Source organism: Camelus dromedarius, chromosome 10 (assembly GCF_036321535.1).
Source record: "Camelus dromedarius isolate mCamDro1 chromosome 10, mCamDro1.pat, whole genome shotgun sequence".
In the NCBI taxonomy this organism is placed as follows: Eukaryota; Metazoa; Chordata; class Mammalia; order Artiodactyla; family Camelidae; genus Camelus; species Camelus dromedarius.
This window is the reverse complement of record NC_087445.1, coordinates 41,077,052-41,101,441: the sequence shown is the minus strand read 5'-3', so window position 1 is coordinate 41,101,441 and position 24,390 is coordinate 41,077,052. Positions and strand designations below refer to the sequence as shown.

General features: G+C 42.3%; 1 protein-coding gene and 1 long non-coding RNA gene across 2 annotated transcripts in view; one reads left to right on the top strand and one right to left on the bottom strand.

Moving 5' to 3' along the window:
* PCSK5 (proprotein convertase subtilisin/kexin type 5) overlaps window positions 1–24,390 on the bottom strand; it is a 413,695-nt gene that overhangs the window by 36,533 nt on the left and 352,772 nt on the right. Inside the window, exons 25-29 of the mRNA XM_031449902.2 lie at window positions 12,951–12,993; window positions 9,923–10,059; window positions 8,739–8,939; window positions 4,256–4,336; window positions 1,092–1,175 (exon numbers count right to left, since the gene is read on the bottom strand). Coding sequence (XP_031305762.1) covers window positions 1,092–1,175; window positions 4,256–4,336; window positions 8,739–8,939; window positions 9,923–10,059; window positions 12,951–12,993 — 546 coding nt within the window. The remainder of the gene's footprint in view (window positions 1–1,091; window positions 1,176–4,255; window positions 4,337–8,738; window positions 8,940–9,922; window positions 10,060–12,950; window positions 12,994–24,390) is intronic.
* The window catches only part of LOC105087404 (uncharacterized), a 99,801-nt gene that overhangs the window by 54,836 nt on the left and 20,575 nt on the right, over window positions 1–24,390 (top strand). Inside the window, exon 12 of the long non-coding RNA XR_010382687.1 lies at window positions 5,065–5,142. This is a non-coding gene — a long non-coding RNA (uncharacterized LOC105087404). The remainder of the gene's footprint in view (window positions 1–5,064; window positions 5,143–24,390) is intronic.

The following is a 24,390-nucleotide window of genomic DNA, read 5'->3' as shown; positions in this document are numbered from 1 at the left end:
AGTCCATCAGTCTGTTAAGACGTTTGTCTGTCTTCCGAGTGTGAGGCAGTTGTACATGCCCGGCCTGATGTAATTTGTTTTTCTGCTTTCCGAAGCCTGTGCTGTTACGGCACTAACAGTGTAGCAACCCTTCCGTTCAACTCTACCTTTAATGGACGGTCCATCTGTTTATTTTTAATAAAAAAAATCAGATAACATCTTTATTAAAGAAAACAATTTGAAAATCACCCTAAACTCCAAAATTCCAAGAAAAATTCCTTCAGTTTGTGTGTGTAGACTTTATGTGTTGTAGGGGTAGAATCATGGCATATCTATCATTTTAAGTTCTGTTGTTTTTCAGTCTGATGTCACTATTAACATTGCACATTCCAACGTAATGCCCGCTTTAATGGGAGTATAACATTCCTAATTCCTTTTCTTGTTTTGTTTTGTTTTTTGAGGGGGAGGTAATTAGGTTTATTTATTTATTATTTATTTAACGGAGGTACTAGGTATCGAACCCGTGACCTCGTGCATGCTAACCATGCACTCTACCACTGAGCTATACCCTCCCCGCTGCATTCTTAATTCTTAATGTTAATGAACCATCTTAATACACCATCCTCCAGGTCATTTAGTGTTCTTAGAGACAAAGCAGTTAATTTATTGAGCTGTTATGTTGTTGCTCTTGTTTTTTTTTCCTTCCCCAAATTCCCAGAAATGAAGGAGGGAATACCAGGTAGACTCTGTCCCTGCCTACGTTCTCTGCTTTGAGTTCTCTTGCTTCAGCTAATGCACTTTAAAAGAATAGTGGAACCTCTAGCAATGTCAGGTACCCAGAGACCCTAACAAATTCTGTGGCCAAATCAATCACTAACTTCTTCGTGCTTTTGGATAAGAAACATTTCTTTTTTATTTTGGTTTCTTGAGCACCAGTTTTTACTATAGGTCAGTATTTGGATCCCTCTATTTTTCCAGAGCAGCCACTGGGATGGGATCATGTGATGGGACTAGATCAAATCCTGCAAACTTTTTACATAAAGATGCTAATATACATGAGTTACAGTGAATTGGATTGGCCACTGCCATCTCCTGTCACACACCACACTAACCTTTCGGACATGAAGTGCACAGGGTCGCAGATCCATGGCAGGTTTTACAAGAAGAATCACAAGGCTGGTATCTTCTCAAAAGGTCTGTGTAGGGAAAGAAACAGGAAGTCCGTCTCTTTTGAACAGACTCATAGTACTACGGTGTTGAGAGCAATCTCATGGGTAATCTCATTTCCCTTTTCACCCAAAATAGAACCCCTTAGATTTTACATTAGCTAAGTGTTGACACCACCCAATGCCAACCATGTGGGCTTCATTTATTTTATTTTCTTACTCCTTCATTGACAATTGATTATCAAGACTTTCTTGGCAAACTCCCAGTGACAGGATAACCTTAAACACTATGGGGATATTTGAACTAACAAGCGTTTCTTCTTTCATATTTCAAAAATGTGTGGGAGTGAGTGAGTGTGTGGTTGTGTATATGCTTGTGTGAGTTTTCGAGTCAAAGATAATCACTTATTTCCCTAAGACTCTTAGATGACCACTTTGCTTCACTCCAGGATGATAACTGAGAATTCATTGTGCCTTTCATGGAGAAACTTAATCTCTTTTTTGTTTGTTTCTTGTTTTTTGGAACCAGATCTCATAACTGGTTGATGTTTGGGTCTTTGTGTTCTTCAGAGTAGCCACTGTGGCGTGCGACCCAAATTGATCTCTTAAATGTGCTCCCAGTCATCGCTAAATGTCAGCATAACGGAGCCACCCAAGAGCTTTCTGGTTGGTCAGGTGATAGGGCATCCCAGGTCAATATGCCATTAAACTAGGAAATGTTAAAGCTGTTTGCCCTTTCCCCAAACAACCATTTGATGCGCAGGCTTTTCCAGAAAGTCGGCAACACTGTGGGGCAATTTCACAACATACATAACAGCCTCAATGACATCACTCACTCAGTACACAGATCTTGACTAAATTTCAGTAATCGCTTGGGAATCAGCATGACTCACACAGGGGAAGATTAGAAAAAGAAGTTCTAGCTCAGAATACGTCATATGAATGATCCTGAGGTTCAGTCAGTTGTTATTATTGGCATCTTACCATTTCCCTCCCTCTCTTGCTGCCTGCCTGCCTGCCTGCCTGCCTTCCTGCCTTCCTTCCTCCCTTCCTCCCTTCCTCCCTTCCTCCCTTCCTCCTTCCCTCCCTGCCTCCCCTCTTGCCTTTCATTTCCTTCCTTCTCTTCCTGAAAGTCAGTCTGGCAGAGTTTTCTTTCTTGTCACACCTGCCTTCAGAGCCCAGCAGTGCCCCTTCCAGGCAGGGTAACCATGGATATAGTAATTAAACTTTCAGAGTCCTGCTTCCCATGTCTCTTAAATGAGAGCACATGATTCTTCCCTTATAGGACTCTTGTGAAGTCTGAATGAGACAGTATGGGTGAAGTGTGCACACACTGGCTCCGTCAGTGGTAGTTCCTTCTGCTGCTTCTCTCCTCTTTCCTGGTTTCCTCATTTGTTACTATTCTACCCCATTTTTGAGGCTTTTATTCCCCTTTCTCCTTCCTCTGTTCCGTACTTGGCGTGGCACCAGGAGGCATTGCTTGGTTTCTCTCATGGTACTCATGGTTAGGAACCTGATGAGTCTGCTTCAGAGAAAACTAGGTTCGAAGGTAGGCAGGTGGATAATAGAGACAGAGATCTGTGGATATAAATGATTGTCCATCCTGCCAGGCTGAGTGGCAGTTTTTTTCCCCTAGTTTGGAGAGAAAATTTTGCACTGGTTTTCCAGTAGACCAACTGACTGATGTCCTCTCCCTGGGGAATCTGTTAAGAGTTCAGTTAGCCAGTGCAGAGCAATACTAGCCCTGGGATTTTCATGAAAGCGGTCTGCCTAGAGGTAATGGATGTGTCAGCTAGCCTTAAGGTGGTAATCATTTTGCAGTATATACACATTTCAAATCATCATGTTAAACCTACACAATGTCGTATGTCAGTTATATCTCAACTAAGCTGGGGAAAAGGTGCTTATTTAGTGGTTGAGAGCAGTTATTCAAAGAATAACAAAATAATATTCATCAGACATTGAGCAACTTGAAAATCTTCAATATTCTATGTCCAGGCCTTTGGTTGATTTTATCATTTTTGTGCTAAAATGCTATATTTGAAAAGATTTTAAAATTAATTTTCTCATATTTAAAAATATAATGTATATATTTACACATAATACATGCATTTATAATTACATAAACATAACTCACATTCTGGCAGTTTGCTAATTTTACTTCAGTACACTTGGCATAAAATTCTGTAATGTCCTCATACTTCCACTAGAGGGTACTCCGTACACACAGTTAGCAGTCAGGCTTGGGCAATGGATGAAGTCACCCCCAGCCAGAGCTTTTTATCATAAAAGATCAGTGACTTAATCTCAACAAGTAAAATTTGACCTTGACCGTAGTTTCTCCGTTTTCTACTCCAGAAATTCTAGACTGAACAGGACCGCCACCACCCCTCACCAGAAATAACCTTGACAAGAAAATGTAATCTCCATCCTTCAAAAATGACTATAGTTCAACCATATAAAACAGAAGTTCTTCTTTTAATTTTTTCAATTAAACAAGCAATACTCACGTGGTTCAAAATGTGGAAAAGGCATGTACTGTGAAGTCTCCCTCCCCATCCCCCCCCACCCTTTTTATATAGACTTTATCTATTCACACTGTTTATCATGTTGCTTTTTTTTTTGGTAACTCAGTATTTTGGAGACCATTCTTTATCAGTACATAAAGAACCTCTTCTTTCTTTCTGATGGCTCCATGGCATTCCATCGTGTGGATGTGTCATGCTTCATTTTTCTACGTTCCTATTGGTAACCGTGTAGTTTTTTCCCCCAATCTTTGCTATTTCAACAATGCTGCAGTGACTGGGAAGGCACTATTCTTAAAAATCTGTGAGGACAGAGGCTTTTCTTGACAGCCTTGCCCAAGCGTAAACATTTAGCACCTGAGGAATGTCCTCGTGTGTTCTAGAAGTCTCCAGTGCTGTATGCTTCCCAGTCTCTCCCCTTTGGGCGCCCACTTATATTTTATGTGGTGGTCCCCTCCTCTCTCCACTTCTCTCACGACTTCTCCATCCCTGTTTGGTCCTCCTCGCCTGACTTCTTAGGCTGATTTCTACATCACAGAGACTCTCCTGCTATGTTTGATGGCCGTCTCCCTATTTCTCTGTTACCTCTTTTGATTCGAAACTTCCACCTTCGTCGCTCCTGCGGTGGGCTCTTCACTGAAGATGGGCTTGTGGTGCGCACAGGTTCTTTTTTATTAAAAGAAATAAAGTATTTTATTTTTTTAATGCAAAAAGGATAAAAAAGAAGATAAAGTTTGCCCATAATCTTACTACCCAGAAGTGTCTGCTGTGTATACTTTGTCATATAGATTTCCTATCTTTATATTGAATGTGTGAGTATAATTATATATGTGTACATATACATAGTCATTTACATCTTTTGCATTTGTAATACTGACCCTACAGTTTGCATTTAATTTTGTAACTCCTATAGGCATTTTCTCTTGCCATGAAGATTATTTGTAAAAATTCTTTTTAATGGTTTGTGTATTTGCATGAACCTTAATTCACTTAATTTTTTCTCTTGTTACGTTTTTTAGATTGCTTCCTCCTTTTTTTTTTGTTACTATAAATAAAACTTCTATCAACATCTTTGTACGCATTCTTGGATAAGTCGGGTCTCAGTGTGGCTATTAGGCATCCCAGCTGCTCACTATTTGCCCTTCTTTCTGGAACCGTTTTGTCCAGACCTATGTTACTCTCTAGGCCTCCAGATTGCTTTGTTTCATGAGCTCAAGAAGGTAGTTTTGAAAATGAACTAGTGTTTCATGTGTGAAAACTAGGTTCAGTTAAAAGGTTAGAGGATAGATTAACTTTTATTGTATCATATTATATGCTGGAGGCTTTGTATGTGTTCTAGCATTTAATTCTCCAAATGACCTTGTATGAGATAGTTTCATGTTCTCATTTTACAGGTGAAGAAACCGAGGCTCGAAGTGGATGAGTATCTTGCTCAAGGTCACAGAGCTAGTAGAGCCAGGATTTGAATCCAGGTATGCCCAATTCTGGAGCCTACATTCATTAGAGGGATGACTTAGTAATTAAGTTGGATTTAAGATAGTTTGGTAGAGGTCAAAGTGGTGATGTGTGGTAAAATGGCTCTTTGGAAAACAAACCAAACAGAAAGCTTGATTCATCATGTTTATAAGTTTCCATGGTGTAAATATTCCCACCATAGCTGATTTCAAGTTGCCAGTGGTTTAATGATCTACTTAGAGAGGTCCTGGATGTTTAGTAGTCAGTGGAAGCGGGTGCAACTGGCTCCTTCATACCACTGGGCCAGGAGTTTACTTACTTACCCAGAAACATGTATTTCCTGCACACTGGGTTCTGATTGGTTAGTTAAGTAAAAATCACATTCTCATTTCTCAGTTAAGTGAGGCAACTGTATATATCTACAAAGTCCTTCTAAAAATCAGATTTTCATGGTATCTTTAAAATTCTCTAAAGTTTAATTACTATCAGGTAACATATCTCCCCCCTCCTGAGAATTTTTTTCCACACACGAGTGGCTTCCAGCACTTGTAACTGACCCTGGGATTTCAGTCTTTCTCAGAGCATAGGAATTAAGATCAAAGACAGGCTAGTGATAAATTGTTAGGATGTGGTCAAAGATAAAAAGTTAATTTACCATGTCTGTGCTTTGTAGATTAGACTACCATCAGAATATGTAATTAGAGCCTGCTACAAACGTGGTTTTAATCAATGATGGAAATAGGTGGGTAAGGAAATCTGCAGAAATTATTCCTAGGACTTTCCAGGGGGAAAACCACTTAAGAAAATTCAAATGATTTAACAGCAATAGAAGAGTAAACTGTTTCCATTTCCAACAATGGTTTCAGGAAACCAGCTGAAGCCATCATCTCCTTTCAAAGCCCACGGCAGGTCACACCTGAACATTTCCGCCATCGGTGGCTCCATGTGATGGCTGAGTCACTGCTGATGCCCTGGGGCAGCCTGCTTAATACTGGTTCTGTAATTGCCGTGCTGGGACACTGGACCAAGTAACCTTCAGATTAGTGACTGGGGAGTCTGGGGATGTTCTGTACTTCTGCGCTCTGACTTCCTGGTGCAGGAAGAGCGGTGAGTTGAGCAGCCACCTTTGGAGACCGCTCTGTCTTGGCTGGAGGATCTGCCAGCCGTGGCCTGATGTGTGGGGAGCTCTCCATCCCTGGACAGGGATGGGAGGTGTTCCCGTTCAGCTGGTGGCTGCCAAAGAGTGATGCCCTCTTGTCATCGCCACTCTCTTTGTGGGCAGCCACCTTATTAGAAGAGAAGTTGAGCGGATTTTTACTTCCAGGGTGCTTCCTCAGCGCACGCTGACCTAGATGTCGGGGGCAGTCGCAGTCTTCAGATGGCAGACACTATCTGATGGTTTCCGCTGGCAGTAGTGTGGCTGAAGGGGTGAACTGAAGTTTGTCCCATCTTACGTGTCCTCCCTGGATCTGAATCTGTGTTTAAAGCCACGACAACAACATAACACCTTCCTGGTACCACCTAGGCAGTTACATTCTCTCATAAACACTGTGATTTGTCTGGATTGCCTCTAAGTTGACCCAAGATGACTGCAGTCTGCTTTCCATCATATTAAAAGCGCAGCTAATCAGTGCTGTCCTCTGGGACCCTCTGCTCTCCTATTACCACCTCAACCTTGTTGTTGTTGGTTTTTTTTCCATTTGGATTTTGAAAAATTTCCCCTAATGCCCCCTTTCTGCCTCGGCCCCCTGAGGATCTCATGGGACATTGCATTGTCATGTCTCCTGGGGGGTTTCTCAGACCCTCCGTGGGCAGAAACCGTTCCTCACCCTAGGGCTGGGTTACTTGGGGAGGTTACCAGTGGCATCAACCGTGTTTTTTTAAGGAAAAGAAGTCAGGAGGAAAATGCAGGCATTGGCTCAGTCCATTCAGTGGTGCCTACTCTACACTGGGGAAACTGAGCTGTGGTCTCCCCTTGCTCATTGAAGAAACTTTTTTTTTTTATCACTGTTAATAGTCTGCATGTCTTATTTCCTAGTGCGTTGAGGTGGAAAAGTGCAGCCATGTTGTTGACTTTATTGCTTTTGTCCAGCCACAAGAAACATTCTCATCTGCTTCCCAAATTCCTTATTCGTGCTAAATCCCCAAATGGACTAATTCCTTCCTCTCTTCAAAAACATTACGTTTTGATTGTAGAAAATGCAGAGGGGTGGGTGTGGTGCTTCGACAAAGGGGAACAATCAGGACCTGATTTCTGCTTGCAGAGTGCGTAGTCCAGTTGAAAGGGACGTGTAGTCATTCGGGGAATCAAGTCTGCTCTGACTCTTGGCTCCCTGAACCTTTTCATCATCTGGACGCCAGATAAAATACAGATGTTCAGAGCTAGAAACACAGCACCAGACTATTTTCCTCTTGGCTTGCACTGCCTCTTAAATGCCTGCATGCCAGACAAACTCGTATGCAGCATTTTGGTTCAGCTATAATTCACGGAAGATATCCCAATCTGAAGAGAATGTGTTTCTTCCCAGCTGTGTCTCTGAAATCGGCCCGCGTTCTCAGTGGCCTTTGGCCGCTGGGTTGGTGATGGTCTCTGAGCTGGTTTTCCTTTAAGGTCACATGTGCGACAGTGTTGTGGTAGACAGCAGCTGTGGACATCCTTCCTCTGCAGCCCAGCAAGAACCTTTGCTCCTGCCCCAGATCTATCACTCTGCAGTGCTCAGAAGACTCGTCCTGAGCAGACCTTCTTTCAGCTGCTGTTTGCTTCTGCACTGAAATGACCTTTTTTTTTTTTTTTTAAAACAAATCCTTGCCTCAAAATCCAAACGAGAGCATCTCTTGTTTTCATGAGTGTCTCTGCATAGAATGTGAGTCAGATTTTTCCAGCATGAGGAAGATTTTGTTTTTTAACCACCTCTGGCGTGGAGAGGTCACTGCAAGTTTGTGGCGACCTTGCTGGGAAGCCCGTGAGCAAGGCTTCGGGGTGAGGAGGCCGAATGTGAAGACTCAGGTGGGGAGGAGCACATCCGGGCTTTTACTGTGAGGTTCCAGGCTCCCACGCTTCTCGTCCCTTCTGTCTCCTCTCAAGCCCCCCGCTTTCCCCGTCTGCAACTGGAGAGGGCAACTTTTAAAAGGCAGTCTTGAATAATGGTAAGTTCTAGGGATGCAGCCGGAAAGTCAGCTCTTTGACCTTGAGCTCCCATACTTCAGAGCCATTCTGTCTTGTCTGACCAGACAGGCCTGTCCCACCGCTGGTGTTCCTTTATCATATAAAGAGATAGATGAGTGTGTGATAGAAGCTATTGTGAAATCTTTGAGAAAATGGTAGTCATTTCTCTCTGTGACTCTCTTCATATGTTCCAAGGTCTACTCCACCCGGGTAGAATCTCACGTGGTCAGACCAGTCGTAAATTGCCTCTTGGGTTTTCCCTCCTGGCAAAGGCCAGCCCCAGCCTCCTACCCTTTCCCGCAGTGAGCATCCAAGAGGCTCTGGGACTCCAAGCTTTTGTTTCACAGCTGCCTTCATCTCTTGAGGATCCTGAAAGGAAGGGTTCGGGGGTGGGGGGAGGCAGAGAAGGCAGCTGGACACCTGCGATCTCTCTCGGGAAGCACGTACCATTCCAGAATCTGCCTTCCACCTGGGTCTGGGTGGGGCGCACACACGTCCCACGCAGCAGCTGCGACCCTTCGTGGCAGCTGCTGCATTGGTCGTGGCCAAGGCCGGTGCAGGTCTCGCAGGCTGGGTGGCAGGGCTCACATTCTCCCATCTCTGGGTCTCCGTAGAAGCCAGGGTCACACTTCCTCACACAACTGCCGCCTGCGTAAGAACACAGGGAGGAGGTGTGAAGGCGGAACCCTGGCTGGCTTAGCCTGGGGCTGTTCGCAATGCCAAGTTCTAGACAGGTCGCAGGGAGTCCAGGGAACATACTTGCTTTAGTTTGTTTTTAAAGAAACCATGATGAGGGGAGGGCATGGCTCAGTGGTAGAATGTGTGCCTCGCAGGCACGAGGTCTTGGGTTCAGTTCCCAGTAATAAAATAAACCTAATCCCCCCCCCACAATAATATTTCTAAAATTTATAAAGAAACTGTGATAGCAGTAGCTTATTTCAAGCAAGAAACATGTCTTAATAAATCCCACACTTTAAATCCTCTTTCAACTGAAAATTGAACTTGGCTAGCAGCTCAAAGGGTTAGGAGCTTGGAATAAAGATCTTTACATCCTCAAGGCCTTGAGAAACCACGAATAAAATGATCTCTATGTAGAGGACCCCTAAAGGTCACTGTGGGCCGTCTGCCCCACTGTCTCTCCCACAAAAATTCCAGGGCACTGGACCATTCTTCTTCAGCTGGAAGACTCCCAGCATGTCTTTCCTAACCATCCATTTCCATCAAAGTCAATGAACTGTCCAAAGTCTAGGACAGAGGATTTTGTTGAACTTTTACGGTGCAAGGAATACATAACATGGATTAAGTCTCAAGGAAAGAATCGTGGTCTGAATATCCCAGGTGACCTGAATTCCGAAGCATTTCTCTTCAGCGCCCCTCCCTCCCTCCCATTCCCTTTTTATCCCTGTCAGCTTGGAGATATTTGAGATTAATTAGTGCAATAGGAACTGTGCTTCAGTTATGAAAGCAGAAGGAAGTAGTCCTGGCGAATGTTTCTTTTCAAACCAAATTAAAATTCCTCCTTGGACAAGAGGCACAGAAAGACTCTCAGACGGATCAGACCAGCTCTCCCATTTCTGGGTGGAGCCCTGGAGCCCGGTTCTCACTTCAGACGATGCCATTTCCGGGCTTACCCAAGAGGAAGAAGCCCTCTTCACACCAGTAACACTCGTGCTGGTCACAGTTGCCGCAGTTGGTGCCACACGCTTTGCATCCAAATTCTTCTCTGTAGGTCTTCTCAGGACAGGTTTTGTAACAGTGGTGTTCAAACCTGTGGGGAGAAGACAGGAGTTTCTTCTGTGAGTTATGTTGACATATTGTTCTTTACCACCGTAATTTAAGTTCCGTATGTGTGTCTGTACATCATTTTTTGAAGATATAAACCCTTTTTCCTTAATTTTTTGAGGTATAATTGACATACAACATTAGTTTCAGGTGTGTAACATAATGATTCAATATTTGTACATATTGCAAAATGATCACCACAGTAAGTCTAGTTAATATCTGTCATCATACCTAGTTACAGATTTTTTTTCTGTGATGAGAACTTTTAAGATCTACTCTCTTAGTAACTTTCAAATGTTATGCATCATTAAAAATTTTGTTATTGAGCTATTGTTGATGAGCAATATTATATAAGTTTCAGGTGTACACCATAGTGATTCACAGGTTTTAAAGGTTATGTTCCATTTATAGTTGTTATAAAACGTTGGCTCTATTCCCTGTGCTGTACAATATATGCTTGTAGCTTATTTACTGTATACATATATTATACATCATTTTTAACAGGTGGGTTTTAAGGGAGAAAACTTCCTCTTGGTCAGTTGTGTGTTCTCCAAACCAGGTCACTAACCACCTCCCTCTGGAGTCCAGGGACCCTGTGTCGGGGCAGCAGGGCAGAGGCTAGGAGGAAGGAAAGGGGAACTGATGTTTATTAATGGAGCGCTGATTACATGTCAGATATTAGCTCATTTAAATCTCTGTACAGTCCCCAAATGGCAGCTGTTACTCATTTTTAATTTCTAGATGAGAGAGCTGAGCCTCAAGGTTAAGCACTCAAAATCACACAGGTCAAAGAGGGAGTGGGATTTTACCCAAGATCCGTTTGAACAGACAACCTGTGTGCTTTTGCCGCATGGCACCTGCCAGGTTTGAAGTAGTTCATTGTTGAGTTCAAGCAGCTTAGCATGATGTCTGTAACCAGATTGCTAATATTACCATTGAAGTGCCTTCGCTTTTATGTACTTACGGTTTTACGTATATCATCTGTTATTTCATTCTACAGTAAATGTTGTAATTCAGACTCCAGTGAATTACAGGCTCATTTGAAGGGGGAGCGGAAGGAAAGTGACCTTGCCCTCTGATGAATTTCACAGCATCAAAAAGATATCAGAGGGAAGCTCTGCCTTTCTTCTTTAACAACTATTGTGCAGTGTTTTATTAGCTGCACTCAAAGTTGCTACACATATCCTAAAGGGCTATGAATATGTGTTTCTGGAAACAGCTCATGCTTTACCCTTCGTGATATTGGGCGTGCTTTTTCAGGGTACTTGTGTCTCAAGGGGTTTTATGAAACAAGCTCATTAGGGAGCAGCAGTGGGACAGAGAGGTTGACAAGGCTGGCTCCAAAGCTGAACTGAAGAAGCAGCTCTCAGGTGACAGAGGAAGTAGGTGCAGGGAAAGGGGTGTGTTCTGGTGTCAAAATGAAGGAGTTGAGTGAGGCTGGAGGGATGCAGAGTTGTAAGAGGGACAGGAAGGAGAGTTCCTCAGCTGCTTCTACACGGTCGCTATTTCTGTTTGAGTGTGTGTCCTCCTCCCTCGGTTCTTAAAGGAGCGTTTTGTACCCACAAGCACATGGCCTCACGGAGGATGCTTGCATTTCTGCCGTTCATCTCTGCTGGGGGTTCCTGGGAGGGGCCACATGCAGGGAAGTGCCCACCATGAACGTGCTGATGAGTGACTGGCTGCTCATTGAACGCCATCTGGTCTCTCTTACAGCAATCTGGGGGCCTCTTCTCCACCCCCTCCCCTGTTTCAATGGAATACTAATTTAAATCCTTCCATCAGCAGTGATGTAGGGATGCAGTCAGTGTAGAGAATATTAGACAATTCTGGAGAAGTTGAATTAAAACCATGAGGTTAAGTAATGATTAGGTGAACAGATCACTTTCAGTATGTTTCAGCTTGTTGGGTTTCTCTTTCCCTTCCATCCTCCCCACCCCTTTTAATCTCTTCCCAACACCACCACATTTTGAGTTCTGGGAACGTGACAGAGGAGAAAGGCAATTGTGGTGCCAGGAGGCCCAGCAAAGTTGAAGTGACCCACGGGTAGACCCCCCACTAGCTTGTGTGCAACATGAGTGAGCCAGTCACCTCCCTGAGCCTCAGCGTCCTCTTCTGAAGAAGAGCATCAATCCCGGGTCTTTGACAATCTTCACAGGAAGGTGAAGAGAAGTAATGGACGTGAGAATTTGTTCACCACAAAACTCCAGTTCTTAGGATGACGGGGAGGAACTGTGCACCCTGTGTCTTATTTGGGGCCTTCCTTTTCTTTTTATCTCCCTTCTTTTTGTAGTTTTTCTTCCAAGATAGGCACCAAAGTACCCTGGGAGGGAGACTAGAGTAGGAAGAGGAGGTGACTTTGAGACGTACCAGCTCTGATTTGTGGGCTTGTACTAGAGAGCTGCAGGGGTGATGGTTTTCTGCATTTCATTTAACCTGGTGGTCTGTGTCTGTCATTACCCAGGGGAGGATTAAGACCTAACAAAACACCTGGCTTTATCCTGGACTGCCTGACTCCTATTAAGGATGAGGTCTCCACGCAGACATTTGGAAACAGCTTGCTTGGGGTCGGGTAGATTATTAAAGTCTGTCCATACACAGCAAGGTCTGAATTTGGTAACCTGTGGCAGGATTCCTAGACACCAGTGTCAGGCTGGGTGACTTCCAGGACCAAGAAAGAGAAGACCTCCTTTTGAGGCAAGGAAACAGCTGGGCTCTTATTGCTAAATCCAAGAATTTTTCATTAATAACCTGACAGGGGAGAGTCACTTCAGGGTGCAGGGCCTCTTTGCTTTAATCACTGGGTTTAGGATTAAGTTGGTAATGCTTAAACTGCAGAAAAAGTTAATGCCATGAAAAAAAAAAGAAAGCCAGGCTTACATGTAATATCCTGTAATGCATGATGTGCAGGTTCCCGGATCATCTGGAAAAAAGTTATAATAATGAGAAATCATAATCCTCAAGAGTTCATCATTTAGAAAACTAGGCTTTAGAAAAATGGTGGCTTCAGACAAGTGCTTCTAGGATAGTTTCATGAAATGGACTGTCCAGAAATATGTGACTAGCTTGTGCCATTTTTAATTAGTAACAAGATGTATGTGATGATTTATCTTCATCAAAGCTCGTAAAATAAGAGTTCTCATAAAAACTTGGCCCTGACTTTCAAGGAGGAATAGGCCCAAGCTACTGGGTGTTCAAATTGCAGATCAAGAATGTCTCGCATGAAGAAACCCCTGGCCACGACTGAGGGAAAGCCGTCAAGCACGTCCACACGCACACATGTTCGGAAGGGGCTACAAGCTTCCGACCCCGAATGGTGGGCTTTTCACACGTTAACCACGAGTGCCTGCCAGTGCGAGGGAGTGACATCTGGGAGGCTGCTTTGAAATCTGGACAATTATTTTGTTCCAATACAGTATCCACTTTGTGTTCTACACTTCACCACCCTCTTAAAGAAACTGTCCTGTTCTCATTAAGTACAATGAGTCAATGTGTCCCTGTTGGCTCAGAGAAGAACTCTTTCCTACAGCTTTCAGAGGACTTAATGAGAGAGAAAGGACTTTGAGAATCACTAACTCAGTCTATTTCCTTCCTGGAAAGTTGCCAACTCCCAGATCCAATTATTAAGACAATTCTGTGACTCGCTCCGGCCTGCAGTTCTTGTGAGTAACAGAGTTACCTCCAGTAAGTCCTCTCTGTGATCTAGCCTATACTCCAGTCCTGCTCTTTTCGTTCTAACAGGAGGTGGGAAACAGTTGCTCCTCTTTAAAACGTTTCTCTTGGTGTGTGAGGTTGTGTCACCTTTAGCTTTATGTAAACTAAATGAAACGACGTCCTCTGAGTTTTGTGCCTTGTTTCCCTTCCTAGTCAGCTCTAGGCTTCGTGCTGGGTTTCAGGAAGCCTGCCCCTTGGTGGTCGAGTCAGCCTCACCCGAGTCTGCAGTCAGATTTCCACCTTAGGTCCTCCTGGAGGTGCTGCAAGACAGCACTACTGTGTGTCGCACACACTGCGACTGATGCGTGTCACCACAGTCATAGTGGCTGGATTTCCAGAAGCAGCCCTGCTGTGTGAGCACTGCGTGCCAGGATCTTCCGGACATAGCCTAGTAAGGATGCCATGGAGAGGGCGCTGGGGGCTGGGCTACCTGTTTCTAATCTGAAGTTTCAACCCCGGCTTAACTGTCTCGTGAACTTGCACAAGCGTCACTCTTACTTTCTGAGTCCTGATTTCTACAGGTGTAAAATGGTCTGGTTGAATACGATGGTTGCCAAGCCTCCCTAAAAGTCAGATTCTGAGGCTGAGTCTAGCAGGAATGAGCAAACTATGGCCCACTCGGGGGCCCAAACCAACTGGGTCCTTCTGTTTGCATATTGTGTATGAGCGCTTTCATGCTGCACCATCAGAGCTGAGTAGTTGCAGCTGAGTTAGAAAATACTTACTATCCATCATTTTACAGAAAAAAATGTGCTGATCCATGGTCGTAGCACTGTGACTTTGTGAGTAAGAGTTTCCTCGTGACTTTGTCATGCTTGGGTCTGTTAAGTGACACAGGTGCATATGCTGTTATCTTAACAGCTGGCCCCAGAGTTCCTCTAAAAGAGAGAATTGTCTATATTTAGGAAAGTAATCCTATTAAGCGACGTGGGATAGAAGTTTAATCAGAAGGATTAAACAAGAGCCGAGACAACCGAGGAGATAGGCTTCTGCAGGCGGCCACGATTTGCTCATGGAAGGGAAATGGTTTTTATGTCTGGGCCGACCATGTTTGCTGTAGGGTGACTAGGGCAGGACAAGGAAGTGGACCAGAAACCAGGCTTATTAAAGGTGGAACTGGGAATCTGAAGCTAGAGGAAGCCCTGAGAAGGAAAAGCTCGTTGGAATTCTCAGAATTCTTGAGGTGGAAGCTTTATGCTTCCACAGTCTGTTGACTGGGGATCTGAATCCACTTGAAGGGGGTGCAGAGGCCCCGGTGAGCACCAGCAGTTATGCTGGGTACGTTTATTTCCTGTGGTGAGTCTGTGTTTGCATCTGTATTCTTCTCAGTTCTGCGCCTAAATAAGCTACCACTACTCAGCTTACATTTGGACGGCTGTCTTCTTCCTTGCCCGTCCCTGATGAACATATTTGACTCTGACAGTTTTGCTGATTTGGCCAGGGCTGGGTAAATTCTAATCCTGTACTCTCATGTTCTGGCCATCCCTCCCATCTAGGAACTTAATGAGTTTGCTCTCTGCTCTCTTAAGCAGGCCACTGATGAAAATGTGAAACAGAACCAGGCCTCAGAAATGTGCATACCAATGTAATCTCCAGTCCAGGGACTTTTCCAGCCCAGTTGTGCTGTGAATTTGGTACCTTTACAAGAGTTTGCATAAATGAATAATGCATAGAACAAGAACTCTGTCTTGTGACAGGTTATGAATGCCCGTTAGTCTTCCTTATTGTGACCAGTTGTTTTAATGCATAAGAATTATTTAAAAATTTTTTTCTACCCCAGAAGATCCACAAGTCAGACATAAGCTAAATGGATTTAGCTTGACCACTGAGAGGCAGCTGTTGCAGGATTAAGGAAAGGTAGCAATCCCAAACCTAGAAGTAAGCCAAGTTGGCATTTGGATGGTAAGGAGGGCTGAAGGAGAAAGACGAGTTCTCCTGGCTTCTGATATGTGCGTGTATGTGTCGGGGTAGGGGCCAAGGAGGCGGTAGTCGAAGAGTCTAAACAAGCTAGAATTGTTAACTGTCTTGAAAGGTGTTATCTAAAGTCGGATATTTAAATAGCTCTGGTTATTTGATCTTGTCAAACTTTTGAGCTGAGAGAGCATATTTTGAGGCGGGAAGGGGTAAGTTCAGTCAGAATTCAGAGACAGAGCCTTCTGCATTTGGAAAAAAGCCTCCAGAAACAGCCACTGGCTTTCAGCTGCTCACATCCCAGCTAAAGAGAATCTGTGAGCAGACGCCTTGTCAAGACAGGGATGCAGCCTTCCTCTCTTGAGAAAATTCATTTTATTGTCTCATTTTTATGGCCTGGGGTGGGCAGGACTACAGTGTACTTTCTGTCTGGAGAGAGCTTCGTGATCCTCTGTGACACCTTTCCGCTGTTTCCTTGGTGACCATCAGGGTGGGAACTCACTGCAAATTCACTGTCCTCATGGAGACATGGACTCCTGCTGTCAGTGTCACCTTTAGTGGTCAGCTTACATTCTCTGCCATTTTATTTTGTTCTCAGGAAGACCTATAGCCTTCACTATTGGATATGGGTGGATCAGGGCCACCTTAGGAGTTGGTACATCTTACTTACAAACTATATTGGAAAAGGGATATTTTAAACTTGAGATGAAACTGGACATTTAAACATGTCCAGAGGAAAATAATTTATTTTTATGGTTCACATAAACTTTGAGTCACCTAGTTAAACATACATACAAGCAAATGACTCTCATTTGCTTTTTCTAAATTTATTTTTCTTATTTTTTTTTTTCATTTGAGGGAGACAGAAGAAACTTGGTGTCGTAAAAACAGCCCTTTATCATGTAATACCTAGATATGCCAGAATTAGCCAGGGATTATATACTACTGTTTAGGCAGAACTGACACTCTGCAAAGCTGTGGGGGAAAGTTAATGTCCAGGTGCTCCTACCTTACCTTTGGCTATTTCTCTCCAAATTAATTTTCAGGCTTCTAGGACTTGTATCCATACCCTGAGTTCACCAGGCCTCCCTCTGTGGCTGCCTGTTGAAACCTACCTGTTCCATGTCTCATTACTGCAGAGACCTACAGAGTGACTGCTTAGGGTGATAGACTGATGGGCACATTAAACCTGCAGTCTTGGAAGGCTGTGAAGCTCTCACCTACCTCAGTCTCTTCTCAGGTGTCCTAGACTCATCGGGGTCCTTCTGCCTTGACCTCTTAGGCCACATCTGTAAATGTGCCATAAATTGTAATTCAACTGTAATTCAATATACGTACCCTGGATGCTTGCTTTTCCCAGATGATCTTAACCTTTTGACTTAGTCACCTTGCCAGGTACAATCACGTATATCCTAGACTTAGCCAAACTTGGGGCTTTATTTGCCTTCCCAGTGCTTCCCACACTCAGGCAAAACATTAGCCCAAATTGATATCCGCACATACTGTGTAGGTTTCTAGCCCCCAATAACTCTCCCAGCTCCTTAATAACAGAAATCAAAAGCAATACTCTCCATATTGTTTTGAAATCTAGTTTAAAAAAATTAGCATGTGCCTGCAATTCATATGTGTGTGTGCGTATAAATTATTTATATGTACTGGTGCATGAATATGTTACATATATTAAAAGGGCATACTCAAGTAGAAAATTTAAGAGGATAACATACAAATAATTTGAATACAAGTTCTACATTTTTCTGCAGCCCAGGGGATTGTCTTACACATTTCTCTTTGGAGATCACTGGCTCAGGCTATACCTAACCAAAAGCCACATCTGAGCTAATGAATTCATATATTAACATTCCGAAAATATATCTTACATTTGATTCCATTAAAGTTGTCATTGGAAGGAATGGCTCTCTGATGGATTCACTCATCTGCAATATATAAGGACTCCCTGCGCTTGGCTTCCAGCCTTCCTTATGTATAGACAGACTATATAATTCTAATGGACTTGTTCACCTAGCACTTTTGGGTTGGGAGAAAAGTTGAAAATATCGATATAAATGAATGTGTTTGAATGACAGGGCTAGATTTCGCTTTCTGCACCTTTGCCCCATTGTCTCTGGCTTTAGTACATGAATTTGTTCCCAGAACAAACTTTCTAGATGAAAATAACCAATGATTGTGTCCCTGCAAAAGACAGCCTAAATGTTCATCTGTTGGGAATAGGTTGAAAAGATACAATACATTTGTGCAAGATGGACTAGTCTATAGCCATTAAAATTTTGTTTCTCAAGAGTATTTAAAGACATAGATACATTTTCATGTTAGGCTATGTGAAAAAGGATGATACTCCATACCTAGATCTGTGTATAATATGTGAATCTATTTACATTTGTAGATACAACTTTATCAAAAATCAGAAGAAAAAGCAAAAATGTTAGTAGTAGTTACTTGTGATTTTTATTTGTGTGTCTGTTTCTGTATTTTCCTAATAAGCATGTGTTATGAAATTAATTAGAACCAAAAATGCTACCAAGGGAAGAAAGAAAGTGCTCAGGTTATGATTTCCAGGGATCAGTGGGGCCACATGTTTGGGAACAGTCTCCTCCCACAGCTCTTCCCCAAGGGAGCTGGCCTTTTGGTTCTGCTCCTCATTTTCTGTCCCTTTTCTACCCACTTCTGTTCTCTCATCTTTCCATTTTGTTTCTCAGCATTCCCTGATTCTACATCACTGGGACAAGACTGACGTTCTTCTGTGGGGTGTGGTTAAAACAGTGGCAGATGTTTGTACAAACTTCTTTTTAAAAATTCACTTTTAATATGAATTGTTCTTCTGCTAGGATTCTGTGAAGGAGTTAGATGACTAGGAAATTGGGTTGTTCTTGGCTCTGCCTCAGACTCATGAAGCAGAGTAGGGGCTGTCACTTGGGCCAGCCATACTTAAACAACCCTTGTATGAGCACCGGCAGCCTTACTGGGGCATCAGCAGCATCCCCACCTCCTGCTGAGATTTGCTGTTGCTCCTTTTGAGGAGGAGACAGCATTATAAGGAGGCAATACTTAAATTGTTTGGGGAGATAACTAAGCATGTTGTCAATAATACATATTCTCCCAGAGTAAAAATGTACTTAGTTACTGGACAATGCTGTACAGATTTGTAGGAGAGTCACTGATACTCTTCAACTCACCCAAGGAAAATAAATTGGGTAAGAGATTAATATTCCCAAAGAGTGCAATTAAATTATAAGCCCTAAATAGCTCTAGAAAGTCCATAATCCAAATATGCTTTGTACTTAGAATTGCTTCAAGTAATTAACACTCAGATATGAAATAGACCTTCTGACAGTTTTGCCAAAGCAGAAGACTTTTTTGGAAGGTTCAGTGGTGCTAGGATACAAAGTATTTGGTTAGGGGGACTGTTGATGATTTTCAATCATTTTGTCCTCACTGGTGTCCAAGGACAATGGATAAATATTTGAATTGGCAGTAATACAAATGGTGCAGCTGACAATGGGGCACAACCCCTGGAGGGACATGGTAGTAGAAGAGACATGAATAAATAATCTAAATCATTGTCTACAAATGTTGGCTGAAAGAGGGCTCAGTTCTCTGTCGGACTCCAGTCTTTACCAAGTCTTCTGATTCCGACAGTGGAATATCATCATAGGTGAGCTGTTTATGGATTTCCATCCACCTCTAGACCAACGAGCAGGTGGAAGTGATGGCTGAATATATGCAGCTGAGTTCCTGTGAGGCTCGCTCCCTACAGTTGTATTTTCATTCACTTATTCATTCTAGAGCTTACATTTTAGGGGGAAGACAGACAATAAAAGAAAAATTAGGGAATGATTAGAATGTAAGTAAACTGTAAATCCTCAATGAACATGTGATGCTTCATAAATATGCATTGAATGAAGAAGAAGAAGAACATAAATAAGTATAAAGATACCTATTTAAAGGGTTAAAAGTGATGAGACTGGAGTGGAGAAGGGAGGCCTTAACTTAGGCTAGTTGGGAGAGAGCCTTTTGAGAAGTGACATTTGAATAGAGACCAGAAGGACAACAGAGAGTTAGCCATGTGAAGTTCTGAGGGCGCAGTGTTCCAGACAGAGGCCAAGAAAGCTTGATGTGTTCAAGGAACGTCTGGAAGGCCAATGGAGCAGAAGAGAATAAAGAGAAAGGGAGAGAGGAGATGAGGCCAAGGTCAAGGGCAGGATCGGATCAAATATGGTCTTAGAAGCCAAGGTAAGAGGTTTGCATTCTAATGTAAGAGTAATGGGAAGCCATGAGAAGCTATATTGGAAAATGACTTACTTAGCTGTAGACGTGGTTACCTCATTAAGTCACGCAAAACTATGATTCCAGGTAACACTTTTGAGAACACTCCGTCGAGGAATATACTAGAGGAAAAATGATTTGGTGTAAACTAAGATGGTGGCTGCAGTAATGAAGAAAAATCAGGTTTGAGAGAAATTAAAAAGACAAAATTGAGACACATAGGTGATAAGATGTGGGAGGTAAGGAAATAGGATGTTTCCCTAACTCTGGCTTGAGCACCTGGTTGGATGATGGAAAAGGAGGAACATGCAGCAGTGAAATAAACTTAGGGGCAATAAACAATTACTTAATAAAGCAGTCCATACACTGCTTTTTAAAAAATATTTTCTTTTAAGATTCTTCTCCATTATCTGTTATTATAAGGAATTGAATATAGTTTCCTGTGCTATACAGTTGTTTATCTGTTTTTACATATAGTACTGTGTATCTGTTAATCCCAAACTCCTAATTTATCCCTTCCCCACCCTTTCCCCTTTGGTAACCACAGTTTGTTTTCTGTGAGTCTGTTTTGGTTTCATACACTGTTTTTGATATTGTAAGGAGTATATGCAGATAAGAAAGGCAATCCTTGCTCTCAGAGAGTTTGTAAGATGGTGAGGGGACAGAAATTAACGGAGCTAGTTAGGGGAGAAATCATAATGGAAAAATTTAGAATAGGTAAACAAAGCTTTAGTGCACCACAGAGATATTTGTTTAGGGCCTGAAAGGGACCCAGTTTTAGTCTTGTTCTCTCTTCCTACTTAATTAGGCTTTTATCTCTCTTTTTGAATGGAAAAATTCAGAGCATTCTTCTTATAGTTAGGATTGCCAGATAAAATACAAAACTGAATTGGGAACCCAGTGATTATAATTTCAGTGTAAGGATGAATAAAAATAAACTTTCCAGGAGAAGAGGGCAGAAAAAAAAATCATCCTGATCTTAGTCTTGGCACTGGGTAGATTAAAACAACAATAACAACAAACATCTCAGAATTTGTAACCACACATTGGATCTCACATAGGTTTTTAATCAAAATTGATGTTACCCATGTGTTCTAGAACATCTCAAAAGGAAAACTGAATTTGAAGTAGTCCCAGATGGGTGGTATCCCAAGGCAGTTGGTAGAAGCAAAAGCACATCCTCTCTAGAGAAATGTAATCTTAACCAGATGGCAAAATATTCCCACATTCAAGGAAAATGGTCACAATTTAAAAACATAAACCATAAGGAAATCAGGTGCTCTGAGTGAAAGTCAGCAGAAATAACAGACAGCAGAATCAGACCCACAGAGACTACAGATCTTGAAATTATCTGACTTAGAATATAAAATAACAAATATTTACTATTTTAAAGAAATAAAAGGACATCTTGAAAATAGAGAAGTAACTAAGCAGTTTGAAAAGAACCAAATGTAACCTCTAAGTGAAAGACATAAAAATTTGAGGTTAAAACTCAATGGATTAAGAAGTAGATTAGGTATAAGAGAAATAAAATTAGTAAACTCAAAGATACAAAGAAAAGATAAAAAACTCAGTCCAGAGAGAGAAAAAGAAAACAGAAAAGAATAGTAAGAGATAATGGAGGTTAAAATGAGAAGGTCTAATATATGTCAAAGTTCCAAAAAGAGATAATAGAATGGGACAGAGTCAATATTCAAAGAGAATAGAATACCTGCGAGTTTTCCAAAATTGTTAAAAGATACTAATACTTAGTCCCAAGAAATAGCATAAACATATATGTTACTGTATTTTTAATCAACAAGAAGACCCATCATAGTGACATTGCAGAATAACCAAGAAAACAAACAGCTCTTAGACTGTGGAGAAGCATAAAGAGCCGTAGTAAGAAGAAAGGAAATACCTTGAGAAGAGAACGTGAAAATTTGGTGAATGAAGGAACATCAGTCACTTCAGAAAGGCACTGAAACAGTGGCAGGAAGTTCTTTGAAATTTTGATGAAAGACTTGGAATCATAAAATATAAGAGCCAGAAGGGAACTTAGGCTCAAGGCCCAGCTTAAATGTCATAGTAAGAGTATGAAGCATTTTTGTTATTCTTTTGAGTCCTCTCATTCTTCCAAAAAAATGAGTCCTTTTTTCCCCCTGAGCTTCCAATGAACTTTGCATTGATGCTGCCACTCTTATCCAGGCTAGGGTTTGGTGAATTGTTAATGGTCTGCCATAGTCAGGGACTGCATCTCCCTCATCTGTGCAACCCTGGTGCCCAGTGTTATGCCCAGCATTAATTCATTCCTTCTACAAGTATATTTTGAGTTCTGCTGTATGCTAGGGCTGCAGTGATGACTAATTCCTAGTACAAAATGGAGCTCGGGGTCTAGAGGGCAATGCAGCAAGTAAAAAAATATTGCAATGAATGCTGTGTGATCAGTGTTACTAACAGATTGTGAACAATTTAATGAAGAAGAAAATAGGGTGTGTATGGGGTGGGGGTGGGGACTTCCTTGAGGAAGTGAGGGCTTAGATGAGACCTGAAAAATGAGTTTGAGGAAGAGAGAGAGGGATACGGACACCTTTTTATGTAGCAAGGCCTGGGAGTAGAAAGAGCTAAATAAAAGGGTGGGAAGGGATAAATTGGGAGTTTGAGATTTGCAGATACTAACTACTCTCTCTCTATATATATATATGAACAAGTTTCTTCTGTATAGCACAGGGAACTATATTCAATATCTTATAATAACCTATAATGAAAAAGAATATGAAAATGAACATATGTATGTATAAGTATGACTGAAACATTATGCTGTACACCAGAAATTGACACAACATTGTAAACTAGCTGTACTTAAATTTAAAAAATGATGAATATAAAAAAAAAAAGAAAGCTAAATATATGGAGATAATTCCTTTAGTAAAAGGGCTCGTGGGATTTCCCTGGAATAAACCAGAGGGAGTGATGAAATCCTGTCCAAATACTGCATAGATGCCCTTGGCTTAAAAACATACTGGTTTTTAAATTATAAAATGGGAAAAGTACAAAGGTGGATTGCAAATACATTGAGGTCGCTGGAGTAAAGAGTAGATGCTGGGGCTGGAGGAAGCCAGAAGAGATAGGAGAGAGGAGATGGAAGAGATGGGTGGCTGGATCATGAGGAGGATTTTGCATCCTGCCCTGGAATACAGACTGTGCCCAGAGCCACAGGAAAGAAATTATTTTAGATTTGTAGGCAGTTGTGACAACCAGGTTTAAATCTTAGAAAGAACCCCATCATGGCAGTATGGAGAATGGGTTTCGAGAGTGAAAGAGTAGGAAAGGTGTGGAATTAGGGAGAGCAGCTGGAAGAGTATTGCGGTATCCAGGTGAACTCTGCTCATGGCCTGAACTAAAGCATCGTCGTGGAGGTGGGTCAAAGCAGGCAGAGTGAAAGCTCCTCAGGAAGCAGAGATGACTTGGTGAGTGTTGTGGGTTGAATTATGCCCCCTCTAACAGTATGTTCAAGTCCTCACCCCTGGTATCTGTGAATGTGACATTCCTTGGAAATAGGTTCTTTGCAGATACAATGAAGTTAAGATGAGGTCCTACTGGCCCACCCTAAACCCAATGACTGATGTCCATACAAGAAGGCCACGTGAAAACAGACACACAGACACAGAAGGAAGATGGTAATGAGACCCCCAGGCAGAGATGAGAGTAATGCAGCTCTTAGTCAAGGAAGACCAAGGATTTCTAGCAACCCCCAGAAGTTAGGAAGAGGCAAGGAAGGATTTGGAAATGTCCGTTCCTGTGAATTCCAAGTTGTTTCTCTGTCTCTTCCACACTGCCTCTATTTAAGATTACATATCATTGCTTAAAAATATTCCCCCACCCAGTCTAAAAGACCATATTGTGCAGCCTGACTATGCTTCTCAAGACCACCGATCACTCTACTGGTTAACAAAAGCCCTCATCACATTGTCAGCAAAAGGATGTCTGTCCAGGTCACAGCCTTGGTGCACGTCAGCTGGACTTTGTCCCAACAGTTTACCCAAATCAAACAACTAAGAGCCCTCTGCCTCCTACAGAAGGGGTCCCCAGGATATTTCATCACTGTCATTTTCATTTCAATGCTTTGCTTGGAATCTCCAGTCTATTCAGAATACCCTGCCAAAGTTAAACTGCCTGGAGCAAAACAGATCAATCCTTTGGATACTGAAATAACTGTCCAGGGCTGCAGGAGCCAAGCTGGAGAAGACGAAGGGACTGGGTGTGCAGTCCCATCAAAATCAGATGTATTATTACCTCTCCATTCAGACAGGAGAAGGTTACAGAAAGCATAACCTTTCATTTCCTGACTCTGTTTAGGTGTATTTCACAATTTCAGAGTCCAGGGAGACTCTCCAGCTAAATATATTGTTAGAAAAAAGGAAAACCAAGACAA